A 15,640-nucleotide genomic window follows, 5' to 3' on the forward strand; every position below is an offset into this window, starting at 1 on the left:
CGCACAGCATAGGGAAATAGTTCATGATATTGTAACAGCATTGTACAGCGACAGATGGTAGCTACACTTGCTCTGAAGAGCAGAGCGTAAGGTGTCAACTTGCCAAATCACGATGTTGTACACCTGAAGTTAATGGCACTGTCAACTATACTTTGAAAAAACAGTGTTGACTGAATAACAGAAATGGTCTTGAAAGAGGTGGGACAGGGACCTACGTGGTTTGAGTTAGAGAGGATGGAAGCTGAGAGAACTCAGGCTGTACACCACATCACCTCCATCTCATCAGTAATGCTATGCATCTTTGCTTTTATTAGCAAAAGGTTTGGGGTCCGGGATGGGAGGAAGGGAGGTGAAGTAGAGTAAGGGCTTGAAGTAACTGGGGAGGTTTTACAAGAACGATTATGAAGGCAAATTAAGTTCTGAGGGGATGAACACCCTCATTTTAGGCAAAGGAAGCCAGGCAGGCTGTATTTCTCTGAAACGCAGAAGTAGTTTTTCTATCCAATGGTCCATTAAGATGATTTTCTACTTGTCATTTGCAGTCATTCCCCTTTTACTGACACACAGAGACCTGAAAATTCACACGGGGGAGTCCAGTTCCCCGTGTCCTGCTTTTCTGTCCTGTAAGTCAAGGGCATAGAATAAATTTTTTCAGCAAGTTTCTTACTCCAAACATCTTGCTACACAGGCTTGTCCCAAATGCCTCTAAACTTCCATATGTTTAGTAATTTTGATGCCAAGTAAATTGCAATATCATCCACACGTACCTTCCATGGAAAAAAGGACTGATATGGTTAGGGTCTTATTACAGCCTATCATACTACAAACTGTGTCTTCATTACATTCACAAAAATCTCAAGTGGGAACTTAGACATTTAGAGGATTCATGAATTAGATAAGAAAATCTAGAAGGTAGATAGGGGATGTGAAAACATGGCAAATGAGGTCACGAGTACAAGTGGTCACAGGTGAAGTGCAAAAATAAGCACCTGCTGAGGAAACTTCTATGGTACCACACATTCTATCATTTAGCAGTTGGCAATAGAAGGCTGAAGTGCCTTCTATAAAAATACAAAAACCACCTGGGTGGCTCAGTTGCTTAAGCATCTGACTCAGTTTCACTCAAGTCATGATATCGCAGTTTTGAGAGTTTGAGCCCCATGTTGGGATTCTCTCCTCCCTCTCTGTCCTTCCCCCACTCACGCCATCTGGGTCTTTAGAAAGATAAACTTGAAACAAACAGAAAAACAAAATACAATGTGTATGTTAAAGGTCCAGAAAGAGTAGGAAGAGGGTGGTCCACCTGATAACAGTCACATTTTCATGATCCATTCACATCATTGGACTAAAAGCTCAGCCCTCAAGAAACAGACCCTGCTGCTCAGTCTACTTTGAATACTTCTAACCCTCCTTGGGGATAAGGAATAAGGCATCATTGGTATCGCTGGTACTTGCTAAGCATAGTGGGGTGAGGAGGAAGGATGGAAGGACTGAAACGATGGAAGAGGACCTCCAATCCTTAGGTAACTGACAGGAAGAGGGAGAAAGGAGCCCCATTTTTTGGCTAAGATGACACAGAGACATTGTCACAGATCTTTCAGTCCCAAGAAGATGAATCAATTTTATAACTGGTTACCTACATGAGAGCCTTTGCAACTAGTAGTAGACAATTAATACCCTAGGTTATATCCCAATTTACAAAGTACTTCATTTTGTAAAATGTTAACAGAGGACACTGGGTAAAGGGTGTATGGGAATGCTCTGCACTATAAAATTTAAATTTAAAAAAAAACAATCTTTCATCAGGTCATTTAAGTCTCCATAGGACCAGGACTTTAAAAAAAAAAAAAAGGAAAGAAGCCAGCTAACCCTGTGTAGAGGAGACCCAACTCCATTTCTTATATATAGTGTTTCTCTTCTCATTCCTACCACCTGACATAAAACATGGACATACTCCCCTACCTTTAGTAAAAGCAGGAACAAAACCCGTTCCACTAGTTCTCAACTCTCTACTCCCACTTCCCACTTCATGGAGAGGTTTCTTGAAATTACAGTCTACACTCCCTGATTTTCTCACATACCATTTGTTTAACTTATCATGCTCTGGATTTCCCTCACCATTCATTCCACCAAGAGCACCTCTAAGGAGAACACGATTTGAGGTCTTTAATGGCCAAGCCAATGGATACTGCTTTACTGTATTAAATGTGACTGGCCTCACCTTTCTAGAATATTTCCCTGGGTTTCTTTATTGGCCTTTCTATTTTGTTTCTCTGACTGGCTGTCCCACCCCTCAACCCCACTACCCGGTTCCATCTTGGTTTTGGCACTTTGTTCTTCATGTAATGAGTGCTTCCTAGATGTTCCATTATACACTTGTGGTTAAGAAATTATACTTATACATAAGTTACTGGCATATATTCCACAGCCTAGAGAGCTCTTGGGCTTCAGAGCCATCTATTCAGTTGGGCACTTTATAGTTACCTCAAACTACAGAGCTGAAGTACTTACCTTCTCTGCAAAGAGCTCAGTTCTGTTACCCAATCATAAGGATCATTTTACACTATTTCTGCTTATCCCCTTTAGTTACCCAATTGTGAAAACTATGTAATTATTTAATTGGTTCCCTCCTTTCCTTTTATTACTTCCAGAAGCCAGGCTCTGCCACGTATTGCTGTGGTCACTATGATATCCATTCTTTTGGCTCCAAATCTTTAGCTTTCAAGTCTTCCCTTCTCAATGATGGCAGAGGGAGCTTTCTTCAGGAGGAAGAAAAAAAGTCCTCTAAATTTCCTTTGTAAAATTCTTGATTAGCACCCTGTCATCTTTGGGAGAAACCAGAACTCCATATTATGGGACAAAGGGTTTCATGACCTTGAAGGCTTACCTCACCTCTCCTCACTCCCAGAGAAGTGGCATTTTGGTCATACTTAATTACTCTGATTTTCTAGACTTGGACTGAATGCTCACCTGTAGTTCTTTGCACAGGAAATATATTCTCAGTGCCCCGAAAGCCTTAACCTAATTTCTATTTGTTCTTTATGACTGAGAGGAGAGCCAGGTCCTTGGACTCCCAATCATTCAAAAGAAAAATGTAAAATATCTTGCATATTTAATAATTCACTTTGATTCCAGATTCTTATCTTTTAACAACTCCTCTCACAGCCCAAGAGCCTTTTTGACTTTCTCCACTCTTTGTCCTAGATTAAGTGACCCTCTCCTGTACTTGGTCAGCACAGAGTTTTGTCTGTGGGCACAGTGATGCCAGAGTTGAATTGTTTACTTGCCCAAGTTACTCATTATGCCGTGCACATGAACCGCTCTTTTATCTGTAGTCCCAGATGAGCAGAGGGCCAGATACACTACAAATATTTATGGAAATGAAATGAAATCCTCCCTCATTAAGCACTTCCCAGCCTTGCCAAATCCCTTTACTTCATCCTCAATAACCCTAGGGAATAGGGAAGACTAAGATTTCTGGATTCACCAAACTGTTTAACAGTTAGGAATGCTACAAGTCCCGCCCAGCTCTGCAAATCTTATTTTGAAGCTGGGCTTCTTCACATATTCAGTAAGGGGACTGAGCTCTTATTTTGTAGTCTCTTTCAGTTCTGACACTGACTTCAAAACCATTTACAGAATAAAAATGCACATTTCGAATCCACGTGAAGTACAGAATTATAGAAGCCCATCTGGATACACTACTTTAGAAGAACCAAGTAGAAGGGAAAATGGGTTGGTAGTTATTAAATATCAGGGTGACCATGGAGAGATGCTGATTTCCTAGTGTGTTCTCCCCAACACCCCTCTTCTCCATCTTCAGCCATTATTTCATAGTCTTCTATGCAGCCAAAGCCCTCTAATCAACTGTGGCCAGTAGGGAGGGACATTAAAGGACTGTGGTCTTAAAGGAGAGTGACCGACCCTTTCTATGGGCCTGCTGGCTGGACTGCAAGAGCTAGAAGATTCACTGAATCACACTTGGGAGTGTTGAGCATGGCAGAGAGACAGGACAGAGAGCCTAGTTCTCTGGTACCACCAACTATACCCGCATGGATTTCTACAGAAAAACTTTGTTTAAACCATCGAGATTTGGGGTTATAGAAAAAGAAACCTACAACTCAACAGTATCCTCAATAACATAATATTTTATGATTTTCAAAGTACATGGAGAAAAAAACAGTAATTTTGCTGAAGACAGCCACTTACAAGTTTGCTTGAACTTTTAGTAAAATCATTTATGAAATTTACTACCCAGAGCTACCTGAAAACTTCATAGTTTACATTCTACTTTATCCTAAGAAGCTGATGCCCAGAGGCAAATTGGGCAGGGATGTTTGGCAACGCAAATTCTAATCCTATAAACCAGTTATCTGAGTGCTCATAATGAACATAACAAGTCACAAGACATTTTCTGATCAGTGGTTCCATTTACACAGGCAAAAAATTTAATGCTTTATGTAGTTTTTACAATATAGACTGAAGTTCTGAAATAGTAACCTCCTTCCTTGCTTTTCAGGGAGTGGAAGTGATTATGCTTAATGGTATTACCCAGAATGTATCTGGGTGCCATACAATAAAGGCTCCATTATCCGATTGGGCTCCGAGGAGAAAGTGGTCCAGAAGCACATAAAACACTTCTCTTTATACTAGCTCAGTGACAGAGGGAATGCAGATCCCAGACAGGCAGTACTCCATGGGGAGCTCAGGTCAGAGGAATAGAGACCTGCAGCATTGCAAGCAAAGCAAGAGGCCTCAACACACAGAGGAGACTGCAGGGAATAAAGCTTTGGGTATAAACAGCTGATAACCAGCACCTACAAGTTGCACTTTGATCTAATGCAGAAGGAAAACTAGTTATTCTCCCGTTTATAAGGGCCAAGAACTCAAAGGAACTTCCAGAGAATACTGAAGACCTATTTTATTGGCCACATGCTGACTTGTGAAGAATAGGTTCAAAACCAGCCTTAAAACCCACTGTACATCCTTAATTCCTAATGCCCCAAATCTGTATCACACACATTTCAAACTATCATTCATGATCTGAGATGGCTCATTCTTGCTTTAGGCCCTCATGATGAATGGAGCCTACCTGTTTTAAGGATGAAGCAATGCTGAAGCTATTTCTCTGACCTGATATAGAGGAGTCTCGAGGCTGAGGAAGAGTGAAATCAAGACAAGAGGACCAGAGAGTCCGACACAGAGGCCTTGAAGGTCAGGCAAAGGATTCTAGATTTGATGTAGTTGGCAACAGGGAGCCACAGATCTTGGACCAAGAGAGGAACACAGTCTTACTTTAGGAAGATCATCAGTGTGATAATGGACTAGATAAAGGTAGATCAGGAGAAAACTACCTTAATCTAGGCTGAGATAAGGAAATCCCAAACACAACTGGTAGCTGTTGCAAAGGAGAGGCAAGGACAAGTAGGATACTTTTTATAGGAATAGAAGGAGCTAAATTTGCTCTCTGAATAGTTGAGGACGTGAAGTAAAGCTCATTAAAAAGGCAAATATAGTGAATAAGAAGGCTGAACCCATGATTCACCATCCGAATAAGGACCCTGCTCAGACTGAAATGGGGCATTGCCAATTACCAGGCCAGAACAGCAGATTGCCAGTCTTGGGCAAATCAGGATTTCTGACCACCCTACCTGAAAAGAGCTTTAACTGCCAACATAGAGGAGGACTCAGATTCACACAATCAATTTGATCTCCAACTCTAGCCCCAAGTTTCTGGAAGTTAAGGACATTAAAATGAAGCCACCATCCAGGGATAAGAATAAAAAGCTGCTGTTGAGACACCTAGGGGAATAACCACAGAGGTAAGGTGGAAAATACAAGGCCTCTGAAATTCAATCTATGCTACTGAGTCACTGGATTTCTCAGTTATCTTTTCAATAGGTCACATCCCAATTGGGAACCTCCTTGCTTATAGCATTTCAAGGACCAAATGGCTTTAAAACAACCACTACCACCCCTTTATTTCCTTCAAGTCTTCAGTCTCCAGATCCTATGTCCATGAAGGACTAGTGAAGTTGACAAGTTACTAGGGTGGGGGGTGGCAGTGGGGACAACAGGGTTGGGGCTGGGTGTGTGGGTATAGCATGGACCCTAAGCAGAATGCATCAGCTGGCTAGTGGGCTGGAACCAGTCCTACACACATGTACCTATGGTCATGGGAAAGATACTTAGTCCTTGAAGCTGCTCCCCTAAGAGGGGAAATAACCACACAGACAGGTGTCTTCAAAATGGGCAGGGCAGAATGAGGAAGGAGTGTGTGAGGTCTTGGCAGGCAGATCAATACCAGTGGGTTCAAGATTTTGGCAGCAGGACATATGCTCTCTCCTCCCCAGCTGAGCTATAGCAGGGCTGGGGGACCAGAAATAGGCCAGGCCTGGAAGAGATTTCTATTCCTCCCTTCTCAGTTCAGAGATTACTTCAATACTTAGTGTCTGATCATCCCATACAACATTTATACATTGTCTACTAAGGTGGTGTGTGGGGCTATTTTCTTTACTAAACTGAAGACCATCAGCATGGACTCCGTTGGTCACGGTTCTTGGCACAGGGTATTACTTGAATGAAGGCACGCATCCATGGCTACTTTCTGTGCTTTGTAGTGACCACCTAAAATTCCTTCACCTTCCATTTCCTATCCCTTATTAGAAAAGCAGGTAGACATCAGTGACTCCTCACCCTAGATAAGAACCACAACTAAACCTTCAGTTTTATCTACATAATCCACACCTTATCCTGAAACTAGCAGTTCCCCAAACAAGGTTAAACCTTCAGTTTTCCTTAAGAGCAGTTCTTTCCCTCTCCCTCCCCCCCTTCCCCGTATCTAGACAGGGGATAGTGTGAAATAGAGCTTGTCAGGTCACACCCAGCTGGGTTAGAATCCGATCTCTGCTCGTATAGTGACTTTGGGTTAGTTAGCTCTGAACTTGGGTTTTACCCAGTCTGTAACTCATTTAGCTTATCTGGAAAAGAGGGATACCCAGAATTACGTGAGGTTCAGAAATTTTTAAAACAGTTGATATCAAGTATTGGGAAGTATTAGCTACTTTATCACCCTGTTAACTTAGTGTCAAGAACCATACAATAACCTCCTATTGCATTCAATCCTCACAATTTGAGGAAGGTTCTCGGATTATCTCCATTATCCCAGATAAGGAAATGGAGGGTCAGAGAGGTTAAGGAGCTCGCCCCCAGGTAACAGAGCTACTAACAGTGGCAAAGCACAAATGGAAACCCAGGCAGTTGAACCTCTGGACTTTCAAACGTTATGCTCACTGACTGGCACGAAGAAGATACTGTAGTTCTAAAAATCATACCCACTTTGATTTTACACCACTTCCAGAATTTGTTTCATGGCCTTAGAGTATACACACACATGCACACAGATTTCAGGTGATGCAGAAGATCCTTGTTTTTTTGCTTCAGATATAATCACAGAACCATTAAGTCTGCTTCCAGGAATTCATGGCAAGGAAAAAAAAAAAAAAAAGGCAGTGTTGCTTGTGTAGGAATCCCACTGACTGGTGTTAAACACAGAAATGTTGGACTATGGATTTGTAATCCCTGAAGCCTTCTGACAGTATCCATCAATACCATTTGAAATTTTTGTGTACTTGGCTTCATTTTTCTATGTATTTAAGATTTCTCTTGTAAATATGTAATTCAGCTCTCTAAAAAGGTATTAACTTTTGTCAAGTTTTCCTCGTCTAATTCCTCCCCCACCCCCAGATGATTCAATTTGCCACTTACTAAGCATTATACAATTGGCATTACACAACTGTTAATAGTTTATGTAGAGAGAGGACTGAGCTCATTAGCTGCACTCAGGAAGCATGCTGGTCTGCCTGGAGTGTTCTGTTTTATTCAGGTAGGGAGTCCCACAAATGATAATTGCTTATTAGACTCAACCAAGACATACAAAAATGATTTACTAACATCCAAGAAATAGGGTTGCTCCAGGGGTGCCTAGGTAGCACAGTTGGTTAAGCATTGGACTCTTGATCTCAGCTCAGGTCATGATCTCACAATTTGGGAGTTCGAGCTCCTCATAGGGGCTTAACTATTGCACCAGGTCATCCATCAGGTTTTTAGTGTTAAAAAAAAAAAAATATTGAGAGAGGGAGGGAGAATCCAAGCAGGACGCGAGGCTCAATTTCATGACAGTGAGACCCTGACTGGAGCCAAGGTCAAGAGACTCTTAACAGACTGGCCACCCAGATGCACCCTCATCAGGTTTTTATTTGCGAAAGAGCTAGACTTGCACAAAGTAGTTCCTGAGTAAATAAAGCAAAATAATCCCAAACCAAAGTGGCATTTCTGTCTTTGGTAAGGAGAGAATGAGAATAAAGCAAAGTTAAAACCCATTTTTGATGGAAGTGTTCTGAGACACTCCTGGTTTTACAGCAACTCTAGGCTTCCACAGTGATGGACAAGGCTACTTTCAGTTTTGAGTGTTTCAGCTTTTTCCTCCAACTTTCAGACATTTGGTAATAACTTACATAGCAGCCAAAGGGAAAACGGCAATTGAGGCTTTCACTGCAGAACAGACAAGGTAGTTCAGCTTCCTCCAGAAAGTTTCCAGTGGTAGCAAACCCTAAAGCCAAGTCTCCACTATTGGCCTCGTTTCCTCTAAGCGGCACTTAGGGAAGTGCACACACCTGCTCAGCTGAAGCAGGTCCGGGAACTTGGTCAACACCACATAACTGAGATAATGAAGAACAGGGCCACAGCTGAATGGAGGAGCAATCCTAGGTCACACGGGCCCAGAGATAGATTATCACCTGGTCTGACGCCAGCCAGGAGAGTCGGTAAATTCTACAGCTGGGCCTGCGCCACCAGTCATTAAACATGGTTCCCTTGCCCAGATCTCCAAGGGCAAGGACATTACAGAATGTAAAGCCTGTACCATGTGTCTAGGAGTCTGGAAAGCAGCCTTCAGATGTTCATGCCTTTCTGTGCCTCCCGGGAACACCCTGGTGTAAAAACTGGGGATTGAGTTATCTATAGCCCTTATCTCAGCCAATGCCTCCACCCCCAGCCTGCACCCCCTAAAATGGAGGACAGCTTTTCTGAAGTTTCCTCTGCAAGCACTGTATTCAGGAGACACAGTGAAGGCAGTGCTTAGATTCTTTGAGCAAGGGAAACATTTGCTTTCTCAGGGTCATACTTCTGAACTCTTCTTTACACCATTCCTGTTAAAAACAACTTTGCCTTAAGATCCCAGGCACTACCTGGTCCTACTCCGCATCTAGGTGAAAAACTTTCCTCAACTGGTAGTTCTTCAAGGATTGGGTCAAAAGATCCAAGACCTGGTTTTCCTCCTCTGCAAAATGCAATTGAACTAGATGAGCCATCGAAGGTTCATTCCTGCTTTAAAAATGCAGCAATGCCCTAACTTCCAGATCCGAAGAACCACCCCCCTGCAAATAGGAGCAAAGCGCTTGCCGTATATTCCACAGCAAGCCTTCAGAATAAGGTGCACAGTCACACTGCTTTATACGCAGCCCTGGGCCTCCTTATGAGAGGCAAACATGAACTACCCTAACCTGTGTGGGGGTGGGGAGGTACCTCATTGTTTTCCCCGTTTAAGTTTCTCCCTTGAGAAAAATACGATAGCTTCACGATTGGCTACTTTTATTCTGCTTATTTTGAGTTGGCTCATTTGCATTGTTCAGATTTGAAGATCTAGTAACTACTCCGTAGGTTAGCAAGTACTCACACACCCTCACACACCGTTCTCAATCACTATGGAGTTTCAACCACTCCTGTGTACAATTCTGAAGGAGAAGTCTTCATTCTCAGGTCATAGTTCACATGGAACAACAGCATCCTTCCCACGGAGCATCAACCAAGGCAAACACCGCAAATACTGGCCGTGGCTCCTCCAAGGACAGAATCTCATTCAACTGCGGGCCACAGGCTGGCCCACTATAAGAAGTATGAAAAGCTACAGTTGGGACCGTCACATTCTCTCAGTGAGCTAAACCCAAGAGCCGGGAGCTGCATGCACATTTTACTTTAGGTGACCAGGAAAGTGTACAGATTCACACAGAGACCACAGACGTGGGGGGAAAAGTGAGGCATGTTCAGGAGCAAATCAGCCCCCTCCTCCAACTAAAAGCCATATAGGGAATGAAAGTCGCTCCACTCACCCAGCATAGCGGTTGCTGTAAAGGTGGCTGTGCCCTGGTTGCAGAATCTTCAAAAAGAGCAGGGAGAGAGGCAGAAAAGCAGCTGTCCGGCTCCTAGGCTTCCGGAGGAACGTCATGGTGTTACAAGGAGAGGAGCTGAAAGTTACTTACAGCAGTCACCCGAGGCTGGAGGGAACTCACAGTGCCGCGCCCCCCCCCCCCCACCACGGGCAAATGCTCTCTGGGAGGGGGTGGGGGGAGAGAGCTAAGAGTAAAATGTGACACTTCTTTCCAGCCACAGGGGGGAAAAAAGTCTAAGCAGCCGAGGAAGGGAAGTTGCTATTAAGACTTGGTCTTGGGACGAGAAACAGCAGCACGCACTGCCCAGCCCAGCAGCTGAGCCTGATCCGCAGTCAGGCTCCCCTAGAAGGGGCTGGGCCTCCCCTGTGCTGACTCATGGCTGGGGTTCCCTGGGTGCTGCATCCTTTGAGTAACTCCTCTCTGGTTTTTTATTTGTCTCTTGCTTGACAGCTTTAGGCCGCTCGCTATTCTTGGACTTTTCCCTTTCTATTACCTTCCACAGAGCAGGACCCTCCTCTGAATGCAAATGATTTGCCTGAGGATGAGCTAAACACGTAAGCATACGTAGAACATTCCAGGCTTAAGGTTTTGATCTACCATAACAAATTTCTACATGGATTCCACATACTGAAGTGCCTGGTGAATAGCCCTAACGAGTTCGTGCCAAAGGGTAAGTCCAGCCCCTGAACCTGAACAGACAGCCTGGTCCCGGCTCCTACCTGCATGAAGGGGCAACTGCTTCGCTGGGCTTCAGGAAGCTCTTCCTACCCACTCCCCGTCAGCAGCACCCAGAGCCGCTGCGATTTCAGAGGTTCTTATAGGGAACAGGAGGCTTCCACGTGCTTTACTACCTTCTCTCACATTTGGAATCATTTAGGAAGCCAGACCATTTAAATCAGAACTCCTGCGGGCGGGGGGGGGAATCAGTAATTTAAAAGCCTCCTCAGGTGATTGCAGTGTTCAACCACCACGCTGGTCTAGAGCGGAGCTTCTCAAACTTTAACAGGCATAGAAATCAAATCACCTGTGGATTGTTAAACTGCAGCCTCTGATGCAGTAGTTTGGGCCTGGGGCCTGAGATTCTGCATTTCTAAAAAGCTTTCAGGTGATGCTCAGGCTGCTGATGTTTCCACCACATTTTGAGCAGAGCTGTACTTGAGAATGAGGTCTGCTTTTTCTCCTCTCTCTCAAAACTAGGGGGGAATAAAAAACTTTGATGATGAAAAAGGCATTTCTTTTTTTTATCCACTTGCTCCTACCCATATATACCAGAAAACCCATCTGGGGGCATGTACTTTGCTCTAGTAAATAAGAACAGCGTTATCTAGAGTGACTCCTGTTATTCCCCATGCCAAGGCCCTGTACTACTCTGGAAGAGAGTGAGAATCAGTGTCTCTCTATACACTCACTCAAACACTTTCCAAATTTCCTGAAGAGTCATAGCCAAGGATTCTGTACCCTCTAATATTATAGCCAGAACACTGTTTAGAAGAGAAAGTACCCAATCTTTCCCCATGGTCTCTACATGGGGAGTTGAACCAAACTCATAGGAGTTTGGTTTATAACACAGCTGAAATGATTTTCAGTTAAAATGATTCTCTAAGGCTTCCTTAACTACCCCAGGATTAGTTTAATCTCTTCTCTGTGACCCCCTAATACCTGTATGTTTTCTACTGTAGGGTATAGTACATTGAATTTAAGTATTTGCCTCCTTCTCTCTCGAGGCTGCCTTCTCCTTGAGTGTAGAACGGTACCCCTTTCATCTTTGTACGCATTTCCTTATATCTCCTAGAGAGAACACAATGTTTGCTGAAGCAATGATCAGCAATGTTTGTTGAGTGAATGATGAACCTGAGAAGGGATTCATTCAACATTTACTCTGTGACTTCTGTATCCACACAGAGGAAAGGATGGAGGCTCTTGAGGAGTGGATGGTCCCAGGTCTCCTGGTTTTGTTTCTTGTTTGTTTATGTTGTTGTTTCCTTCCCTCATGACTTTCTGGCCCAATGCTCTGGTCTTTGTAAAGTGGTCAGGCTGTTCTGCAAGGTTCATGGCGATGCATCCTGGGGCCATTTTGACAAGGTCAAGAAAGCCTATGTAACTATGAATGAACTGTGGAAATAAGAGGTTATTTTGTAAATAAAACACTTCATTCCTTTGCATTTCATTATGTCAGAACAATGTATAAATCTGTCATATTATATCACAACATTAAACTAGGAATGTTCGGTCTCTGACTGGGGATTAAGCTCATCCTCAAATCATTCTGAAGGATTCAATCCAGTGAGCACGTTCAGCAAAGACTCTGCAGACTCTGAGACCAGGGTAATCATTTCCTGGACCATCAAAAATGCAAGAGACCCTGGAGACATCCTGTAGCCTTCCTAAAAATTTCAGATCAAAGAGAGATTCTCAAACAATAGAAGTCATTCCTAGCAATCTTCCTCTGGTTTTCTAAGGACCAGGTTATCTGATCAAACTTCTCCTGGATTAGATAAGCTCCCATAAAATGAGTGATAAATGGAGTCCATTTAGCAAGTGGGAGGGGAAGAGAATGGCTTTACAGATAGATTCAAAGATAAAAGTCCCATTTTTTTAGGCACTGAGAGGGAGTGAATTATTAAACCAGTTAGAGATTTGGACATGGAAAGATGAGAATTTCTATTTATTGACTATGCCTTTGTCATATTTTAGTGGAAGAGTGAAATGTTTTAAAAAGAAATACTACCCTACAGAGAAGCAAAAGGAAACTACAGTTGGGAAAAGAATATGTCATTCTTGATTTGGGTGCATTGTTGTCCATGATTAGATAAGTTTTTTTTATTGAAGTGTAGTTAGCACACAATATTATTTTAGTTTCATATGTATAACATAGTGATTCAACATCTATATATATTATGAAATAGTGACCACAATTAGTCCAGTTACCATCTGTCACCACAGAAACCTAATACGACATTGACTATATCCCCTATGCTGTACATTATTATTGCCGTGGCTTATTTATTTTATAACTAGAAGTTTATACCTCTTGGTCCCCTTCACCTATTCACCCCCCCTCCCTCCACCTCCAAATCTTCCTCTCCTCTGGAAACCATCATTCTGTTTTGTTTATCTGAGTTGGTTTTGTTTTGTTGTTTAAATTCCACACATAAGTGAAATCATACAGTATTTGTCTTTCTTGGTCTGACTTATTTCACTAAGCATAATACCCTTTAGTTTCATCCACGTTGTTATAAATGGCAAGATTTCATTCTTTTTGTATGGTTGAGTTATTACTGTTGTATATACATGTATGTATATACCACATCTTCTTATCCATTCATCTATTGACAGACACTTTGGTTTTTTCTGTGTCTTGACTGTTGTAATTAATGTTGCATTGAACATGGGAGTGCATGTATCTTTTCAAGTTAGTGTTTTCATTTTCTTTTTTTTCTTTATTAAGTTTTTAATTTAAATTCTAGTTAGTTAACATACAGTGTTATATTAGGGGTATAATACAGTGATTCAATAATTCTATACATAGTGCTCATCATGATAAGTGTACTCTTTAATCCCCATCACCTGTTTCAAACATCCTCCTACCCACCTCTGCTCTGGTAACCATCAGTTCTCTATAGTTAAGAGTCTATTTCTCGGTGTGTCTTTCTCCTCCCCCCCCCTTACTTGTTTGTTTTGTTTCTAAAATTCCACATACAAGTGAAATCATATGGTATTTGTCTTTCTCTGACTGACTTATTTCACTTAGCACCATATTCTCTGGCTCCATCCGTGTTGTTGCAAATGTTAAGATTTAATTCCTTTTTATGACTGAATAATACTCCATTTTGTATATATACCACATCTTCTTTATCCATTCATGTATCAGTGGACACTTGGGCTGCTTCCATGGTTTGGTTATTAAAAATAATGCTGCAATAAACATAGGGGTGCATGTATCCCTTTGAATTAGTGTTTTTGTATTTTTTAGGTATATACCCATTTGTGCAATTACTAGATCATAGAGTAATTCTATTTTTAGCTTTTTGAAGAACCCCCATACTGTTTTCCATAGTGACTGTGCCTATTTACATTCCCACCAACAGTAAGAGGGTCCCTTCTCTCCACAATCTGGCCAACACTTGTTATTTCTTGTTTTTCTGATGATAGCCATTCTGACAGGTATAAGGTAATATCTTATTGTGGCTTTATTTTGCATTTTCCTGATGGTTAATGATATTGAGCATCTTTTCATGTGCCTGTTCATGTGCCATCTGTGTCTTCTTTGGAGAAATGTCTATTCACATCTCCTGCCCATTGCTGATTACATAACGTTAATGCCCTTTCTCAATCTGAATTCTATGATGTTGTAGGGAAAGATTTTGCAAAACATTTTCTTAAGTATATGAATGAAAGCCCTGAAAATTTATTTTGGTAAAGATAAATGGAGGAGAAGTTAAATGGGTATGGTTGGGCAACCCCCCAATTACTTCAGTTGGTTTTGTGCTCATTCCTCAATGTCTTATTAACACAGACCTGTTGCTTGTCAGGCATCTTTTATGGCCTTTTGCTATTGTCCCAACACATGAGGAATTGGCACATGTGATGTTAAGTTACTGCCTTATGCAGTCTTGGCAATTCTGTGAAGAATGTTGTGAAGCTTCCTTTAACAATGCAACACTAATGACTCCCACCCAACTCTCTTATTCAACACCATCAGCCATCCCTTCTTGCCTCTACATCTTTAATCTTTCTCTTGTCAACTATCCATATTTCTCCTATCTTTAAATGCAACCTACCTTTCTTCTATTTCCAGACTTCTCAAAAGTACACTCTTGAATTCTGACAATATGCTTTCCATCCCTACTTATGATGCTTATTATTATTATGCTTATTAGTATGCTTTCCATCCTGAACACTTACGAAACTTTCTCTTAAAGATCCATGGTTATTTCTAAGTGGGAAACCCTTTGTTGTCATTCTGCATTTGTATGGTTTCTAAGGCTATTTGTCACCACCACCACCACACCCCTGCCCTGTTTGAAACTCTTCTTTCTTGTGATTGGGGACATTGTCTCCTCCATTCCTCTCTTTCTTAGAGTCCCTCTCCTATTTTTTAACTGCTTACAAAGTTGACATTCACAGGGGTGTTGGCCCTCTCTCTTCTTGATGTGCTGTGGACAGAAATGGCTGGAATAGTTTTGTGGATGAGAGTGGCTTGATTTGGGTCTGGAAGGGAAGGAAGGGTTTGGCCGTATTGAGATAGGAAAGCTGGAGAGAGGTGGCCATTATTATCAAGGAAGCATCATAAACAAATACAAAGGATGTGGTCCTTGAGTTTGTGAAAGTTGGTGCTGATGGAAGAGCTAGGTAGATAAATAAATACAGAGTTATACTTGGTGGTTGAATTAATTATATGCAAACAAATC

General features: G+C 42.1%; 1 protein-coding gene across 1 annotated transcript in view; it reads right to left on the reverse strand.

The window, feature by feature from the left end:
- The window catches only part of CPA6 (carboxypeptidase A6), a 313,869-nt gene extending 303,584 nt beyond the window's left edge, over positions 1–10,285 (reverse strand). The window contains exon 1 of the mRNA XM_047073812.1: positions 10,170–10,285. Within this exon, the coding sequence (XP_046929768.1) occupies positions 10,170–10,285 (116 nt within the window). The remainder of the gene's footprint in view (positions 1–10,169) is intronic.
- Positions 10,286–15,640: the final 5,355 nt, after the last annotated feature.

Source organism: Lynx rufus, unplaced genomic scaffold, assembly GCF_022079265.1.
Source record: "Lynx rufus isolate CCGP_SWC_20201006 ecotype Redwood Valley unplaced genomic scaffold, mLynRuf1.p SCAF_12, whole genome shotgun sequence".
Taxonomy (NCBI): Eukaryota; Metazoa; Chordata; class Mammalia; order Carnivora; family Felidae; genus Lynx; species Lynx rufus.